The sequence below is a fragment of the Lactuca sativa genome, chromosome 8 (genome assembly GCF_002870075.4).
Source record: "Lactuca sativa cultivar Salinas chromosome 8, Lsat_Salinas_v11, whole genome shotgun sequence".
Lineage (NCBI taxonomy): Eukaryota > Viridiplantae > Streptophyta > Magnoliopsida > Asterales > Asteraceae > Lactuca > Lactuca sativa.
In genome coordinates this window covers 23787492-23807991 of record NC_056630.2, presented here as the reverse complement: position 1 = coordinate 23807991, position 20500 = coordinate 23787492, and the positions used below count along the sequence as shown (strand labels likewise).

Genomic DNA, 20500 nt, shown 5'->3' with positions numbered 1-20500 from the left:
TGTTACAGAAACTGCCCAAAAGGGAAGAATAAAGATGGGAACGCCCGTGGGAGAGCTTTTGTGATAGGAAACAAGGACACCATTATGGATCCGCCAGTGGTCACTGGTACGTTCCTTGTTAATAACCTGTATGCTACAATACTTTTTGACTCTAGTGCCGATAAAAGTTTTATAACTCCATCTTTTCAACAACTTTTAAATCACGAGTCTAACAAATTAGAAACAGCATATGAAGTAGCAAATGGACAGATAGAAAGCACAACCGAAATCCTAAGAGATTACTTGTTAACTCTAAACAACCACACTTTCCACATAGATCTCTTGACTATTCCCATAGGTAGTTTTGACATTATCATAGGAATGGATTGGCTTTCTCCTCACCACGCTGAGATTTTGTGTTATGAGAAGGCCGTACGATTAACCCTACCAAGCGGAGAGATCCTAACCATTTATGGGGATAAGTCGGGGAAAAACCTTAAGCTCATTTCTTGCACGAAGACGCATATATATCTACATAAGCAATGTTATGCCTTTATGGCTCACATAGTGGATAAGAAGAATGGAACAAAGGAATTGAGAGACATACCTCAGGTATGTGATTTTCCTGACGTCTTTCCCGAGGATCTACCTGGATTACCCCCGAACCGACAAGTTGAGTTTAGAATCGACCTAACCCCAGGCGCCGCACCAGTAGCTAAGTCACCCTATAGATTGGCTCCTTCCGAGATGCAAGAGCTTGCAAGCCAGTTACAAGAACTTTTGGACAAGGGTTTCATACGACCAAGTTTCTCTCCTTGGGGAGCCCTGGTCCTGTTTGTCAAGAAGAAGGATGGATCATTTCGGATGTGTATTGATTACAGAGAACTAAATAAGTTAACGATAAATAATCGATACCCACTCCCTAGAATCGATGATTTGTTCGATCAACTGCAAGGGTCTAGCTACTATTCCAAGATTGACCTAAGGTCCGGTTACCACCAACTCAGGGTATTGGAAACCGACATACCAAAGACCGCATTCAGAACTCGGTATGGTCATTACGAGTTTCTTGTCATGCCTTTCGGCCTAACGAATGCCCCAACAGTATTCATGGATCTAATGAATCGTGTTTGTAAACCTTACCTGGATAAGTTTGTGATAGTATTCATTGACGACATCTTGATATACTCACAAACAAAGGAGGAACACAACCAACATCTACGATTGACATTGGAACTGTTGAGAAAGGAAAAATTATATGCAAAATTTTCCAAATGTGAATTTTGGATAAGAGAAGTGCATTTCCTAGGGCATGTTGTTAGCAATAGAGGGATACAAGTGGATCCCGCAAAAATTAAAGCAATCAAGAATTGGGAGGCACCGAGAACACCGACAGAAGTGCGCCAATTTTTAGGACTCGCTGGTTACTATCGAACGTTTATCGAAAATTTCTCCAAAATGGCCAAGCCTCTCACTGCACTAACACAGAAAGATGTGAAATTCAACTCGGAAGATAAGCAGGAAGCTGCATTCCAAAAATTAAAACACATGTTGTGTAGGGCACCAATCCTATCACTCGCTGATGGGACAGAAGACTTTGTCGTTTACTGTGACGCATCTCGTCAAGGGCTGGGTTGTGTATTAATGCAGAGTGGAAAGGTGATTACTTATGCTTCGCGACAACTAAAAGTGCACGAGGTCAACTACACTACTCATGATCTTGAGCTTGGAGCGGTAGTTTTTGCACTAAAGATTTGGAGGCATTACTTATATGGTACTAAATGCACAATCTTTACAGATCACAAGAGTCTCCAGCATATCTTCGACCAAAAAGAACTCAACATGAGACAACGAAGGTGGTTCGAACTGCTAAATGATTACGACTGTGAAATTCGTTATCACCCTAGCAAGGCTAATGTAGTGGTAGACGCTCTGAGTCGGAAAGAGCATGTGAAGCCAAGACGTGTGCATGCACTAAACATGACCATTCATTCTAATCTAAGTACACAAATACAGGAAGCCCAACTCGAAGCTGTAAAAGAAGAAAACATTGCGGAAGAAGCCCTGCGAGGAATGGAAAAGCAATTTGAGCTTAGGGATGATGGGACACGATATTTCATGAACCGAATCTGGACGCCCAAATTCGGAGAAATTAGGAGTCTAGTCATTGACGAAGCTCACAAAACGAGATATTCTGTCCATCCCGGATCCGACAAGATGTACCAAGACCTAAAGAGGTTGTACTGGTGGCCGAACATGAAAGCAGAAATTGCTACGTATGTAAGCAAGTGCTTGACTTACTCAAAAGTTAAAGCCGAGCATCAAAAGCCCTCAGGATTACTTCAACAACCAGAGATTCCAGAATGGAAATGGGAAATGATCACTATGGACTTTATCACTAAGCTACCCCGAACGCCGAGTGGTTATGACACCATTTGGGTGGTAGTGGATAGGTTGACCAAGTCTGCTCACTTCCTACTAATCAAAGAGATAGACAAGATGGATAGGTTGACCAAGTCCGCTCACTTCCTACCAATCAAAGAGATAGACAAGATGGAAAAACTGACCCGAACCTACCTTAAGGAAATCGTCAAACTTCATGGGGTGCCAATCTCTATCATTTCTGACAGAGACAGTAGATTTACCTCACAATTTTGGCAGTCCCTCCAAAAGTCCTTAGGAACACGTTTGGACATGAGCACGGCTTATCACCCACAAACAGATGGCTAGAGTGAACGAACCATCCAAACCTTAGAGGATATGCTCCGATCTTGTGTATTAGATTTCGGAAACTCGTGGGATATTCATTTACCCTTAATTGAGTTTTCGTACAACAACAGCTACCACTGCAGCATAAAATTTGCACCATTTAAGGCGCTATACAGAAGAAAATGCCGTTCACCGCTATGTTGGGAAGAAGTTGGAGATACACAACTATCCAGGAGGCATTATAGAGATACTCTATGGACCGGACCCGAAATAATCCACGAGACGACTGAGAAAATCATGCAAATCAAAGAGCGATTGAAAGGCGCACGTAGTCATCAGAAAAATTATGCGGACGTAAGACGTAAACCCTTGGAATTCCAGGTGGGCGATAGAGTTATGCTAAAAGTATCACCCTGGAAAGGGATGATTAGATTCGGAAAGAGGGGAAAACTAAACCCACGGTACATTGGACCCTTCAAAATTCTTGAAAGAATTGGGCCTGTTGCTTATCGCCTCCAATTACCTCAAGAATTGGAAAAAGTACACAATGTTTTCCATGTCTCAAATTTGAAAAAGTGTCTGCCCGATGACACTCTTGTCATCCCTCTCGACAAAATCGAGTTAAAAACTGATCTACACTTTATTGAAGAACCAGTTGAGATTATGGACCGTGAAATCAAGAAACTGAGACAAAGTCGCATTCCTATTGTGAAAGTGCGTTGGAATTCAAAAAGGGGACCAGAGTTCACGTGGGAACGAGAGGACCAAATGCAGAAGAAATACCCCCAATTGTTCGACAATAATACACCTATCAATTGAATTTTGGGACGAAATTCTTTTAACGGGGGGAGAATGTAACAATCGTAAAAATTAGGTCGAGTTTCACCGTATAACGACCATAACTAATTGTGATGGAGGACTTAATGTACGATGTTCTTATAAAAATAAGTATATATTTATAATAATAAGAATCGTTTAATATATATTATTATTGGAATGCGACTTATTATTGGAATGCGACTAGTTATATGCTAATAAAATCAATAAGATACATACAATTATGTTTATGTAGTGAAAGAGTTATATTTATAAAAATATCTAAGTCCTTACAAATGTTATATGTAATAATAAAGGGACTTGATTATTATATGACAAAAATATAACAAAATAAATAGGTATGAGATGTATGTATGTGTGTATATGGTTAGATGTCTCAAAAGTTATCCATAAAAACCCAAGAATCCGTTTATGACACTACACCAATTTAAGAACTAGTACATACAATTAACTCTTAATATAACGAGAACTAGCATTGCAGGCCAAGTCAACTCCTAAGAGTCTACCTCTTCCTATTCACGTAATTAAGGCCTTCGAACCAAAAATGCCTCAAATTCTCATTATGAAGCAAGTACCACTCATTAAAAGAGGTTGCTTTAAAGTCTCACTTTGAAGTACAACGTAGATGAGTGACTTTAACACACAAACACATTCACCTTACGTTTCCTTTCTTCTTTCTTTTCTCCCTCACATATTTCTCCACTCATGGAAGTTACTAGTACACATGCATGATGAATGTATGACAAAACTTCTAACTTTCCTCCATGAGTCAAATCCATCTTGAAGCATAAATACCCAGCTATGTTATAATTCTTTTCCTTTACACATTATCAGCCCCAAACTCACCAAAACACCTTAGCCTACCTGTTCTTTCTTTTCTGCATCGTGATCCCCAAGAACACCTCTATTCGGAGGTGTTGTGCACCTGTTTTTCCAGAAAGAAAATAGAACAACAAAGCTGTCAATTTTTCCATGTCTTTGCTGTCAATATAACTCCAAACACTCACTGTTTTCGCCCCTACCTGCTGCTCTCTCCTTTGTGCGAAACAGCTTCAAAAACAGAAAAAATTAGGAGGCAAAGAGGGTGCCGAAACAGCCCCTGCCACCTTTTCGCTGTCGAGAACCACCAAAACGGTGGAAACACTTCACGTTTTCTTACCTTTTCGACCCAGAAACAGTCCCATAATCATCATTTCAGCGGGATGGAATAGTTTCGGGCCTTCTTCCAAGAGTTGGTGAAGAGTTACCACAAGAGATTTCCGGGAAGTCAAACCAAACCGAACCGAAAATCACGCTCCAAATGTGAGTCTTTATGGCCCCATTTTTACATTTTTACTTATTTGGGGGGAGACACATACTTGAGTATTTTGATATAATAAAATGGCAAAAAGTTTATATGTTACATGCATGCACAGTTAGTACTAGATGCAAAAATTGTTAGAGTCAATGTTTATTATAGATACTATTTTTACAAATGATGTTTGTTAAAAAGGTGGTGGTTAGTAATGGTTATACACAAAAATTTTATAAAATGTTAGACTTATTTACAAGCACTTGTGTAAACAAAAAGTTAGATAAAAGTAATCTAGTGTTATATTATTTGTCGGGACAAATAAAAGTATCGTTAAGACCTTATGTCAAAATTTTGATAAATGAACATGTTTAACTTGTCATGATAGGTATAACCATATGACTTGTGTATATTAGGGCATTAAGCTTATTTTTCATTAAGTATTGATAGTAAAGATTTAAACGAGATGATAAAATAAAAATGTACAAATGAATTATAAAATGATATCAAGAGTATGAGAATAAACCACAAGTAGTTATATATTATGTTATAATACGAAATCTTGTTGATAAATAATGTGTTTGTATTTTTAAGACTAAAGTTTACTTACAAACGAAAATAATACGTTTCAACATTAAGTAAATATTAAAAATACAAAAATATTCGATTAAAGCAACGACCGGTCAACCGACGTAACACTGACACGTATGAAGTACTCGACTACGCTAAAGGAATGTCTTTCCTATCGGTTGGTAGATTGAAATTATTTGAGTCAACACCGTCTCTTTATTTGAAAGCTAAGTTAAATTTAATATTTAACTAAATGCACTAGATAAAAATAAAATCATAAACAAAGACTCGCGTTGGTGATCATCGGAAGCGGCGGATTTTTATTGTCATGTATTTCGCGGATTGTGTATCCCGTGTGTGCTTGTGGGAGGAATGTATCGAAAGGGGTGGAGGAGAGAGTTTGTTGATGGTGTGTTTTTCCCTTGTAAGGATCCGATCTTGGAATCGACACCTAGCTCTATAACCGTTAATCCAGGAGGAATCATATACTATAGGTTTATGTACACGGCATAGATTTATAATAAAGAACTTTGGTGTAGATCTAATTCTTATGGAAAGATTTATACGAATGGTTATTTTCCATCTGTGGTTGCTAGCTACAACTTCGTCTGACGAGGCAACAGGCGTCAAGTGTTTCTTTCTTCGTTACTATATGACTGGTTTTAAACGTTAGTAACGATCTCGATTCCTCTATATTTATTTGTATTGTGCCTGTGTGGCTTGTTTATTGCGCTTATGCGATTTGTGGAGGAGCGACGAATAGTATCGGTTATGGGCAAATTAATATATTGAAGATTTTTTTTACTCGAATATGTATAGATCTAGATTGAGTCAATTCTCCCAATTTGGGACCGAGAGTGTCGAGTGTTAGGACGTTATATAGTTCTCCTTACGACATAATTTTTTGTAACGGACAAGATCCAGAGAATAAAAATCGTCATGAAAATAACTAATATTTATTGTTTAAAAAGTGGCTGAATAGAAAAATATGCTTTATAATTTTAGAAGTCTTTGGAAACATTATTTTGAATTATAAAAATCATCGGCGTCAAAAGAAAACCTATAAAGCTCACCAACATTATTGTTGACGTATTTTCAAAATGTATATGTTTCTAGGTGTTCAAGGTGGCCAGAAGAACTCTCACCACGTGTGAGGATGATGGGTTTGACGTTGAAAATAAATTGTTGGCTCTATAGTAGCCTTTTGTCTCTTTTATGTTGTAAGAAACTGAAATATGCGTATAACGCTTTTGGACTATTAAACAGTGTGTTTTGTCATATTCATACTTCGGATGAATGTAATGTCGAATAAATTATATTATTATATCATTATATGTTGTTGACTATGATCCAAATGTTTAAGTCGCAACCCCGGCATTTCCGCCATTGGTCGGGGTGTGACAGTTTATATGTATTTTCATGATTCAAAATGTCATTATACAATGAATTCATTTATAAAATATAATCGAGTATATATTTCGTGATTTTGAATCAAAGTGATTTTCCAAACAATTATAATTTATGTTTAACTAGATTTTTTTTTATATTTATATAACATTATGTAACTTATAATATTATTATAAACAATTTGAATAATCATGAGAGTTTCAAATGTATGTAGTGAAAGAAAATGCTTCATTTATCTGTCCAAATTGATCAAACTCGGACCGATTTAGCTTAATATACCAAACTACATAACGTTTTTTTTTTATTGAAACCCGGTTTGTATATATTTTGTGTTTTTGAATCAAATTTATTTTTCAAACAATTATAATTTTATGTTTAGGTAACTTATTTATAATATTATTAGAAACAATTTGAAAAATCACGGGAGTTTCAAATGTATGTGATGAAAGTAAAATGCTTCCTTTATCGGTCCAAATTGATCAAACTCGGATCGATTTAACTCAATTTACCAAACTGCATAACGGTTTTTCAACTGAAACTCTGTTTGAACCTAAAAAATCTTGTTCAAAACCATTTTCGGGATTCTAAAACTTAAATGGACAGTTGCCAATAAAGATAATCTCACCAAAGAATACCCTCAAAATCCTAAAAAGGTAGGCATAAGGAAGTTCTCATAGTTTGCTTCATTTGAAACATTTCACAACCTTTCCTATTTATAGAAGAGGAAACATTCTCTTGTTTACTCTCACCATCGATGTGGGATGAAGACATTGTAATAAAACACAGTTTCTTGTTAATAAAACATTATTCAATTTATTTAGTGAAACACCTTTATCTTGTTTACCCTTTCTTTATTGTTCAATCGTTTCATTTTTCTATAATCTCGTAAGTTGCTATCCAAAAAAATAAGTTTTTATTGAATAACTTTTTGTTCAATTCTAAAATCATAAATTCAGTTAGGTACTTAATATAGAAAGTTTGTTTATATGTATTTTCAAGATTTAAAAGTTCATTATAAAAGAATTCATTTATAAAATATAATCTGTGTATATATTCCGTGTTTTTTATCAAATCGAATTTTCAAACAATTATAATTTTATGTTTAGGTAGATGTTTTTTTTATATTTATATAACATTATGTAACTTTTTTAAAATATCATTGGAAACAATTTGGAAAATCACGGGAGTTTCAAATGTTTGTAATGAAAGGAAAATGTTTTTTTATGGTCCAAATAGATCAAACTCGGACCGATTCAACTAAATATACCAAACTACATATTATTTTTTTCTAGTGAAACCCGGTTTGTATATATATTTCATGCTTTTGAATCAAAGTGATTTTTCAAACAGTTATAATTTTAGGTTTAGGTAGATGCTTTTTTATATTTATATAAAATTATGTAACTTATTTATAATATTATTAGAAATAATTTGAAAAATCATGGGAGTTTCAAATGTTTGTTGTGAAAGGAAAATGATTCATTTATAGGTCCAAATTGATCCAACTCCGGTTCAACTCAATATACCCAACTACATAATTTTTTTCTATCTGAAACACGATTTAAACCTGAAAAAATTCGGTTCAAAACCATTTTTGGAATTCTAAAAGTTAACTGAACACTTGCCAATATAGACAATCTCACCTAATAATACCTTCAAAATCCTACAAAGATAGGCATGAGGAAGTTCTCATGGTTTGGTCCCTTTGAAACATTTCACAACATTTCCTATTTATAGAAGAGGAAACATTCTCTTGTTTACTCTCACCATCGATGTGGGATGAAGACATTGTTTTAAAACACCCTTTTCTTGTTTATAGAACATTATTTACCTTATTTATAATATTATTGTAAAGAAATTGAAAAATCATGGGAGTTTCAAATTAATGTGGTGAAAGGAAGTTAAAAAAGGGGGTTTCAAATGCATGAGATTCAAGAAAAATGCTAGCTTTATAAGTATGTATGATAAGTATTACGAAGAAAGCCCCTATGGAGCCTAAGAGTTGCAATTTTAAAATCTCACACCAAGGTCTAAAGTTGAAATTTTGGCATGTCCAAAATATTACCGGTATTTTATATATGATTGATTTTATATATGATTGATCTTCCACGAAGGCTTTGAGATAAATTAATTAACATGAGCCACAATTTGAGGTTTATCTTTTTTTTATAAGTATTCAAAAAATATAATTTTGCATATATAACACATTTTTGATTTTGCAAAAAGGTAAATAGAATAGATGGTTAAAATTATATACCAACGAAAATCAAAGCAAACTGATACATACAAGTTATGTTGTGAAATATAGCATTTACATGTAAACCATAATTTGGTTTGTACTTTTCCTACCTACAAATTAGTAACCTTGTAAATCTTTGATTTATATTCGAGAGTAAATTACATGAATGCTAAGAATTTTGCCTGCAATAGCGGAGACGGATTTGTCGCCGCTAAAAGTATTCGTCGCCGCTAAAGGCTTTTGTTGGCGATCTGCGTCATTTCAATCTAAACCGTCGATTTAAGAGATGATCATACGACTAGGGTGACATAAGAAACCCCATGTTGTTTTCCTTCCGGCGAGTCGCCGCTAAAGAGTGTGCATCGCCGCTAAAAGCTTATTTTGGCGATCCGCATCATTTCAATCACATTCGTCGATTTAAGCGATGATCCAACAACGTAGAAAATTCTGTGTTGTTTTCCCTCCCACATGTCGCTGTCAATGAGTACGCGTCGCCACTAACGGCCATCGACAATAAAACCCTCTTTGTTCTCACTTTATTTTCCCAATCTTCTGTGTTTTCCCTTCTTCTTTCTGCTCAACCTCATCGGAATTTCACAAAAAACCTCACAATTTCACCCCTCCCTACTCCATTTTTCTCATTTTCTTTTCCTTTTCTCTTCTCCCTACAATTTTTCTAGCATTTGAAATGGTTGCCGGAATTTTGAGATCTCTCACCCTTCTCGCCGGAATATACCCTCACCACCACTGTTATCGCCGAAATATTGATTTTGTAGATGTGTATTTGTATGTCTATTTTGTGTTAGTAGATATGGATGTGTATTTGTATGTGCATTTGTATGTATATGTGTATTTTGAATGAATTTTATGTATGTATATATATATATATATATATATGTGTGTGTGTGTGTGTGTGTGTTTTTGTATGTGCAATTCTATGTATATGTGTTTTTATGTATACGTATGTGTATTATGTATGTATATGTGTATTATATGAATAGAAATACATATAAATAGTGGCAACATCTTTAGTGGCGACGGAGAGCATAAGTGATGACGCATCTTTAGCGGAGACGAAAAACATAAGTGGCAACCAATGAAACATTAGCGACGAACCAACAACGGCGTTAATAGCTTCAGCGGCGACATGTCGCCGCTAATACCTTCAGCGGCGACAGGTTGAACCTTTAGCAGCCACGGGCTAAAGATTAAAATTCCTGGTCTCTATAGTTTGGAGCAATCAATGAATTTGGTGCCTAAATCTTTTCTTAAGTTATATATGTACGTAGTGAAATATTGCATTAATTTGGATGTGAACAAAAGTTTGGTTCGGAGTTCTCTTACTTTTGTGCTATTGATCACTTGTATAAATGATGAACTACCTCCACAAAACAAATCAACTTGTATAGAAACTCTAATCTTTTACTTTGATTTTGCTTTCAGTTTCCAAATTGTATCACGGAAGAAAATTATACATAAATAAATATATATAAAAAATGGAATTATCAGAAACAGCTAATTCGTACCCATCATCACCACCGGATAAGATAAGATCAAAACAACTAAAAAAAGAGTAAAGCCTTTTTATTATTTTTTCATGGAAGGAATGTTCTTCATTGACCTTCGATACAATCTACAAATTATAGAATTTTGCTCTTGGTAATGCATCGCAAAGTCTTCCTAATTCCTAGTCATTAGAATTCGGTAGTGTTTTTGTTAAGTATTTATAATTTTAGTTTAACGATTTCTTAGAATTAATGTTGTTGTTGTTGTTTATTTATTTATTTATTTTGGTTTTGTGGCCAAAATGGCATTGGACGAATTGGCAGTGGAAGGATCAGACGAATCAAGAAAGCGGAGCAGGGAAGTAGGCGGAGGCGGAGCGGTGGAGCATGTTTGAGATATCACGATTTTTTTTTTGGAAGAATCGTGATACTTTTGGAATTTTAAAATTGAAATAACTAATTATATTCTTATTTCACGTACCCTTTCCTTCTTATAATGAATTATTTGATTTGATAAGGATTGATATGTTGGTTTATTTGATAATAGATTTATGGTGTTTGCATTGTGGATTAGTATATTGGTTTATTTGATAAAAGATTTATGGTGTTTGCATTGTGGATTAGTACATCAAGTTTTATATCGATATCTCTTAAAGATTTAACTTATTTCACATCTATAAATAAGAATTATTTGGTTTTGTGCATCGTATATTTATGCTTTGTGTTTTGACAAAACTGCAAAAATAGTCCTTGTGGTTTCTCATTTTATGTGGTTACGGTCCAAACGTTTAAAAAGTTGTAGATTTGGTCCTTTTCAACAAGTTTTGTTGTGGTTTTGGTCCCTCATCCGTTAAGTTCCTTAAAATGACAATTTTACCCCCAGGGACCATTTTCACAGTTTTGTCTTTTATTATACTATTAGGACCAATTTTGCATACATTCTTTTTTATTTTAATGAAATATTATATATTAATAGATATTATTTTTAATATATAATATATATTAACAAATATTTTTTTATTGGATTATTAATTTATTTTAGTTGATTTTTAAAAAAAAAATTGTTGGAGTAATTCTTTTTTATTAAATTATTATATATCAATACATATGGTTTTTAATATATAATATTTATATCATAATAAATATTATATTATTAGATTATTAATTTTTTTAGTTAATTTTTTTAATTTTTAATTATTTTTTATTGTATTGTTACTTTTTATTTATTATTTTCTTCATATACTAAATGTTGTTTTATTGGATTATTAATTTATTTTAGTTAATTCTTTTTATTTTTTTTATTTTTTTTGTCGAAGTAATTCTTTTTTATTGAATTATTATATATCAGTACATATAGTTTTTAATATATAATATTTATATCATAATAAATATAATATTATGAGATTATTACATATTACAAAACATTATTTTATTGGATTATTAATTTCTTTTAGTTGATTCTTCTTATAATTTATTTTTGTTGGAGCAATTCGTTTTTATCAGATTATTATATATCAACAAATATTATTTTTAATATATAATATTTACATCGTAATAAATAATACATTATTGGATTATTAATTTTTGTAATTTGTTTTTTTGAATTATTAATTTATTGAAATATTAATTTTAATTTATTATTTTTTTAATATAATAAATATTATCTTATTGGATTGTTATTTTATTTTGAATTTATACTATTAATTGTTTTTAATTTTATTAGTTTCACCATAATGTCGTCGAAATACGTAAAAGTGTCGCTTATCATCGTCAAAAATTAGCAGGATCACCTCCAAACACCTTCATCGGAGGTTCAATAGATACCATACCCTATTCCACCCAGCGTTGTTGGTAGCCACCTGCGACAACCTCTTCATAATCCACTGGAATCCTTCATATCCCACATAATGCGCAACAAACCCCGATAAAATTTATAAGTGGTGGTGGTGACCGAGTGATGGTGGTTGTATTTTCCCAATGATTTCTCATTATAAGCTAGATGAAATGAAAGTGTTTGGCAGCGATCCTAACAATTTCGATGATGAGAGACGACGATTTCACGTATCCCATGGCTTTATGGTGGAACCAATAAAATTAACAAGAACTATTATTATAATCCGATAAAATAATATTTAGTATATGAAGAAAATAATAAATTAAAAGTAATAATCCAATAAAAAATAGTTTTAAAAAAGTTACAAAAATTAACTAAAAGATAATAATAATCCAATAATATAATACTTATTATGATATAAATATTATATATTAAAAATTATATGTATTGATATATTATAATTCAATAAAAAAATAATTACTTCGACAATTTAAAAAAAAGAATTAACTAAAATAAATTAATAATCCAATAAAATAATATTTAGTATATGAAGAAAATAATAAATTAAAAGAAATAAAAGAAATAATCCAATAAAAATAATTCAAAAAAAAAGAATTAAAAATATTAACTAAAGAAAATTAATAATCCAATAATATAATATTTATTATGATATAAATATTATATATTAAAAACTATATGTATTGATATGTAATAACTCAATAAAAAGAATTACTCTAACAAAAAAACTAAAAAAAATCAACTATAATAAATTAATAATCCAATAAAACAATATTTATTAATATATAATAGTATATATTAAAAATAATATTTACTAATATATAATACTTCAATAAAATAAAAAAGAATGTATGCAAAAATGGTCTTTATGGTATGGTAAAAGACAACTTTGAAAATGGTCCCTGAGGGTAAAATTGTCATTTTAAAAAAGTGAACAGCCAATCAGTTAAACTTAACGGACGAGAGACCAAAACCACAATAAAACTTGTTGAAAATGACCAAATCTGTAACTTTTCAAACGTTTGGACCATAACCACATAAAATAAGAAACCACGGGGACCATTTTTGCAAGTTTGTCTCGTGTTTTGGAATTTATAAAGGAAATTGACTTATTAGAGTAATTATTTTTTTTGTTTGTTCATGTTTGAATAAAAAAAATTTGTACACATTTAGGCAACGAATTTGCTGGAAGTGTTCATATATGGCTGTTATAACCGATTGTAGCAAATTACAACCGGTCGTAATGGTCATATGTGACCACTACTTACAATTTCGTTACCTAGATGTGTACAAAAAAATATTACCTAAATATGAACAAAACGAAAAACTAATTACCACGATAAGTCAATTTTCCTTTTCACTAGCAGTTGATTCTAATGTCTGCAATATTAATAGATTCAGTTAATTTTTCTTAAAACAATATTTATGAAAATTTATGAGTATTTAAATTGACTACGACATGTTTGTAGTTGTTTTTGGTAGCATAATTATCAAATAGCTTTATATATATGAGATAAGAGCAATGTTATCGATGCACATAAAAAATCACTTCTATTTTTTGTATATTTTAAATTCATGTAACATGGAACAAACTTCATTGAAGATGATGTTCTTTTTTATGTTATTCGTCTCCATCTCTAGTATTTTTTTTTGTCTTTATTACAATTCTCTGGTTTCTAAGTGTTGTTTGTTTTTCACTAACGAATTGAACATGCTTTGCAAGTATGCAAATTCAAGTGTTTCGGCTGACATAGTTGTCGGTGTGAGTAGTTGGTGTGACGCGGATGATAATTGTCATATTTATTGTCGAGTTGTTATGCCAGCTAACAATATAGTTTTAAAAATATTTAGCATTTCAGTTAAATTTATATGAAATCAAAAGTATAAGCTAAAATAAAAGGAGTTAAATTGACTTGTCAAAGTAATTACCTTTTTGTGTGACTGTTACGACCGGTGTTAATTTGCTCAAATCCTTGACGCATTAAAAATTTGATCAAATCCTTTATAGTGTATGATATAAAATGATATAGAGCTAGGTGTGAGACCATGTATTACATGAGTTTATTTTAAAAAATATATATATAGAATTTTAACAATTTGAAAATTTTGAATTTGTAAGAAAAATAAGAAAAATTTTGAATTATTAAAATTAGTGAGCCTTTAATGTATTGAATACATCTTCTACCCTAATAAATAAAAATGATTTTGCCACATGTCATTCTCTCATTCAATTGGCCACTTGTCATTTTGTCATTATTTTGAGATATATTTATTTTCCACTAGTCATTTACTTCATTTTTTATTTCCAATATATCATTAATATAACTTCCATAAATTAAAACTACCATAATGACTATTAATTTCAAATTTCAAATTCTAAATTTTAATTTCAATTTCAAATAAATTTACAGTTTAAACCTTTATGTTTAGCATTTTGTTATAATTTACCCGTTTAGTACACAAATTTGATAACTAAACACATAATTTTAATTAATTTATTTTTTGCATGTTTTTTTCTCATAATTTTCAGTTATCTTAAATTTCAAATTCAAATAAATTTTCCATTTAATCATTTATATTAACATTTTGTTTTAATCAACCCGTATAATATACGGGTCTCACACCTAGTTACATATATACACCATTTTTAATAAATACCTTACATATATATTACCTTACATATTAAATGTGAAATTTTAATTTAATAAAATAAAAATACAATAAAATGACTAATGGAAAATAGAAAATTTAAAAATTCTACAAAATGCCATGTGTTCAAATTAATGAGTAGAGGACATGTGGCAAAAAAAACTTTCATTTATTATAGTAGATATATTTCTATTGGTAAATGTTAAATATTTTATCTTTTAGTTTCAGTTAATATAAGATAATATAGATATGTGAAATCCTGATATTGAGGTAGGTTAGTATCATGCTTATCCACAAACCAAACCCTACTTTTCAAGTATCTAATAAATATACATACATCGATCATCAAGCTACCATATATAAACTCTATCAATGGCTTCCGAAGACATGATCACGCTTAAGCTTTTAGTCCACAAGGGAACCCAAAAGGTCTTATATGCAGAAGCCCCTAAAGAGTTTGTGGATTTCCTTCTGCACTTGTTCTCTTTGCCTCTCGGCACAATCAACCAACTCCTGGGCTCCAAACATATGGTCGGTGGGTTAGGTAAACTAAAAGAAAGCGTCGAAAGCCTTAATCCGATTTACTTTCAACCTGGCATCAATAAAGATAATATCTTTAGTTCCAAAACAGCGTTCAATGGGAACATGTTTCTGCTGTTGGATGATGTTTCTGCTAATGAGAGATTACCGGTTACATCAACAAAAAAAGTCTACACGTGTAGTTATTTTGGCATAAGTAGGAACGGTTATCAACATCAATATTGTCTTAGTACGACTGAGAATCCGGCTACTTTGTGTCCTACTTGCAGCCGTTCCATGAATGTCCCTTTGAACCTCATTGGAACACCGGTGGTAAATTTAAAGGAAGCTGATCAGGAGAAACCGAAGGCAGGTTTTGTGAAAGAAGTGGTGACTTATATGGTGATGGATGATTTGGTGGTGAAGCCTATGTCCACTATTTCAAGCATAACTCTCATCAATAGTTTTGCAGTCAAGGATCTGAGTCAGCTTGAGGAGAAAACATTACCTTTCGGAAAAGATGAGGTAATTAGTATATTTAATGATATACTTTCTTTAATGAAATACATGTACATACGATACGATGATTCTTTTACTTATTTATTTGTTTATTTTTCCTAAAAATCGACAAGGACCATTAACTCCCCCAAGATCTACCCTCAACCCTCAATGAATACCATTTCTCCATTAATTTCTCTTTCTTTTACACTATAACTAGTGACGAAAGGCTTTTTTGGCCTAATCGCTCAAAGTCACCCTCAACGCCATTTCCAAATGAATTTGGGTTTTCTAGCTAATTCATTTTCATGGCATAAGGTAAGAGAACCATGGGATGTCGATTAGATTTACATTACATAACGGAAGAAGAAGGTCCAAGAAGAAGGTAATTTTGATGTGGAAATTCATAGGTTTGAAATTCATGCTTTTGACTAGAGCTTTCCTGGAATGGTGACGAGAGGTTGATGTTGGAGAAGCGGGTGTGATGGACTTGGTTGCATGCTCACCGGCAAATTTCAAATAGAGAGGTGGGAATAGCCTCGAGTACAAAACTCTTGATAATATAAAGTGGAAACCCAAAGAACGGAAAACCCAACTATGGTCGACACTTATTAGATTTAAGACATCCTAATGGCTTTAATTTATAGCCTAATAATAGAACTCAAAAAACTCATAATAACATGAAAACTTCTTAATTAATTAATGGTGTTTATCAAGATAACACCTTAATAATGAAGAAAATTCAGTTTGCCCAGCAGCAAATGCTAACACTTTTCAAAAAAAGACTGTGTTAGGTTCATCAAAATCATATAATGCAAAATAGGGCTTTAAAGCAATATCAAACATGTTTTAGTACTGTCAACTTTGTTGTCTATATATATCTCTCTTGATAGGCATTTATTTGTTTAAATATTGACAGGCATTGACGCTCTTGAGGGCATCTTTATCAACCAATGAAGTGCTAACCACTCTATATCAGAAAACAAACGATGCTTAGATCATTGTTCTTGCTATCTTTTTGAGGGCTTTGACTTTAATTTTATATGACTGTTTTCATGATTTGATGTTGTCTATGATCTTCTTATTTAAGGTTTGAACGGTTAGATATTCTGCTTTAATTTCCTAATGAGGAGTGTTACTATATTTTTTGTTTATGAATTATGACTTTATTTGATTTTGTCCTATCTTATAATGTGTAAATTTAATAAGTATGCAACAGAAAAGGAAAAATGTACATTCTTATATGTATATATTAGGTGTGACATCCATGTATTACATGAGTTTAATTAAAAAATAAATATAAAATTTTAATAATTTGAAAAGTTTGAATTTATAAGAAAAAATGAGAAAAATTTGAATTATTAAAATTAGTGAGACTTTAATGTATTGAATACATTACATATATAAACCTTTTCTAATAAATACCTTACATATTAAATATGGAATTTTAATTTAATAAAATGAAAAATAAAATAAAATGACAAGTGGAAAATAGAAAATTTAAAAATTCTAGAAAATGCCATGTGTCCAAATAAATGAGAAGATGACATGTGGCAAAAAAACATTCATTTATTATAGTAGACTAGGCGAATGCCCGCGCGTTGCGTGGGATATAAAAAAAATATTTTATATTAAAAATAACTAAAACATTGTTATTAACAATTAAATAAAAATTTCATAAAAATATAAAAAATGATTTTTAGTATAGTTATTATGTTGAACTATATTATAAGAGATAATGTTGGAACTTGAAGATGTTTTTTATATACAAAGTTATATGATTAAAATATAAAAAAATTAGTTTTTAAAAATAAATAAATCGTTATTGTTATCTATTAAATAATAATTTCATATTAAATTAAAATGTTTATATTAAATATTATCATTATATAGAAAATACGATAATAGAAACATCTTTTTATCTATCTTAAATTTTATCATTCTATACAACATATAATAATAGAGACAACTTTTTATCTTAAATAGTAAAAAAAATGTTTTGTATCATAAATATTACCATAATTATGTAGAACATATGATAATAGTGACGTCTTTTATAAGGTTAAAACTTTAAATTGTATTACATACATGGTTGTAAAACTTGGCTAACACAACCAAATACTCGGCATGTTACTTAAACTCAGCCTCCAATGGAAGCGAGTTTGCCTAACTCAGCCAGCCTCCAATGGAAGCGAGTTTGCCTAACTCAGCCAGAAGACACTCGGATCCTTATTAAACTTGAACCAAATCTAAAAGATATGGTCCAAAATCATTTTCGAAATTCCGAAATTTAATTAGTCACTTGTCGACAAAGACAATCTCACCAAAGAATACACTCAACGTCCTACAAAGTTAGATGCAAGGAAGATCTCATGGCCTAGTCCCTTTAAAATATTTCATAACCTTTCCTATTTATAGAGGAGAATACATTCTCTTGTTTACTCTCACGATCAATGAAGGATGAAGACATTTTAATTAAACTCATTTCTTTATTTGCCAATAATTTCATTTTGTTAAATAAAATATTAAATAATAAATATAAAACGTTATCTAGAAAATTTATTGTTCAATAGTTCAATTTTTCAGTAATCTCGTAAGTTGCTATAAAAAATGAAGTTTTTATTGAATAACTTTTTGTTAAATCCTAAAATCATAAATTCAGTTAGGTACTTAATATAGAAAGTTTGTTTATGTAACAATCGTAAAAATTAGGTCGAGGTCCACCGTATAACGACCATAACTAATTGTGATGGAGGACTTAATGTACGATGTTCTTATAAAAATAAGTATATATTTATAATAATAAGAATCGTTTAATATATATTATTATTGGAATGCGACTTATTATTGGAATACGACTAGTTATATGCTAATAAAATCAATAAGATACATACAATTATGTTTATGTAGTGAAAGAGTTATATTTATAAAAATATCTAAGTCCTTACAAATGTTATATGTAATAATAAGGGGACTTGATTATTATATGACAAAAATATAACAAAATAAATAGGTATGAGATGTATGTATGTGTGTATATGGTTAGATGTCTCGAAAGTTATCCATAAAACCCCAAGAATCCATTTATGACACTACACCAATTTAAGAACTAGTACATACAATTAACTCTTAATATAACAAGAATTAGCATTGAAGGCCAAGTCAACTCCTAAGAGTCTACCTCTTCCTATTCACGTAATTAAGGCATTCCAACCAAAAATGCCTCAAATTCTCATTATGAAGGAAGTACCACTCATTAAAAGAGGTTGCTTTAAAGTCTCACTTTGAAGTACAATGTAAATGAGAGACTTTAACACACAAACACATTCACCTCACGTTTCCTTTCTTCTTTCTTTTCTCCCTCACATATTTCTCCACTCATGGAAGTTACTAGTACACATGCATGATGAATGTATGACAAAACTTCTAACTTTCCTCCATGAGTCAAATCCATCTTGAAGCATAAATACCCAGCTATGTTATAATTCTTTTCCTTTACACATTTCAGCCCCAAACTCACCAAAACACCTTAGCCTACCTGTTCTTTCTTTTCTGCATCGCGATCCCCAAGAACACCTCTATTCGGAGGTGTTGTGCACCTGTTTTTCCAGAAAGAAAATAGAACAACAAAGCTGTCAATTTTTCCATGTCTTTGCTGACAATATAAGCTCCAAACACTCAGAGGGTGTTTGTTTTTTCTCTGCAGGTCTACGTGACCTCTTCTGTCTGCGAGGCGCAGACCACGCGCAGACATAATGGTTTGCAGTCTGTTTGTTTTTCTTAAGTGCGCAGACATAAAAACGTCTGCGCGAGGTCTTCACCACACAGATATGGGATAGCATCTTCTAAAGTCTGCAAGCCCTTTAACCTAAAAAAAACGCGTCTTTTTTTTTTGTTTGCTTCCGCCTCCAGTCCTCGTCCAACCCTCCCAGAAAAACCCTCGATCGATCGATCGTACTCCACCTTGCATCGACCGCCACCGTCGCAACCCTCCTCTCCGATCAAAACCATCGATCGCCGCCTTCCTCTCCGATCCGGCGTCCTCCGATTTTCCGACCATCACAGTCGATTGCAGCAGCCAGCGAACAACAAGGTCACAACGACAACTTCAACTAGCGACCAAGCGACGACTCCTCCCCTGCTCGCCGCCGTTAACCAGCGCCTCCCCTGTGAAGCCACCGGCCGGAGACCGTCGCCCCCACAGCTACACCGGAGACTTCGACCTCACAGCTACAGGTTCGTTTTTTTTTCCTGCTGTCAGTCTTCCTTCTTCTCCCGACTTTCTGTTATTCCCTTCTTATCCGTTGCATTGAAGCTATAGTTTAGAATTTATGTTAATTGATGCATAACTCATAAAAGAGCTGTAAAATAAAAACATTTGTAATGAAAGTAATTTATCTTTGAATGTGAAATTGGATTTGATTTTGAATGAAATACCGAGATGT

The 20500-nt window shown here is 32.1% G+C and overlaps 1 protein-coding gene across 1 annotated transcript; it reads left to right on the top strand.

The window, feature by feature from the left end:
- Window positions 1-15345: 15345 nt before the first annotated feature.
- On the top strand, window positions 15346-17305 carry LOC128125923 (uncharacterized). The gene is made up of 2 exons (XM_052766367.1): window positions 15346-16082; window positions 16975-17305. Exons 1-2 carry the CDS (start codon window positions 15411-15413, stop codon window positions 17050-17052), a joined length of 750 nt encoding a protein of 249 aa, XP_052622327.1. The 5' UTR covers window positions 15346-15410; the 3' UTR covers window positions 17053-17305.
- The last annotated feature ends 3195 nt before the right edge of the window (window positions 17306-20500 follow it).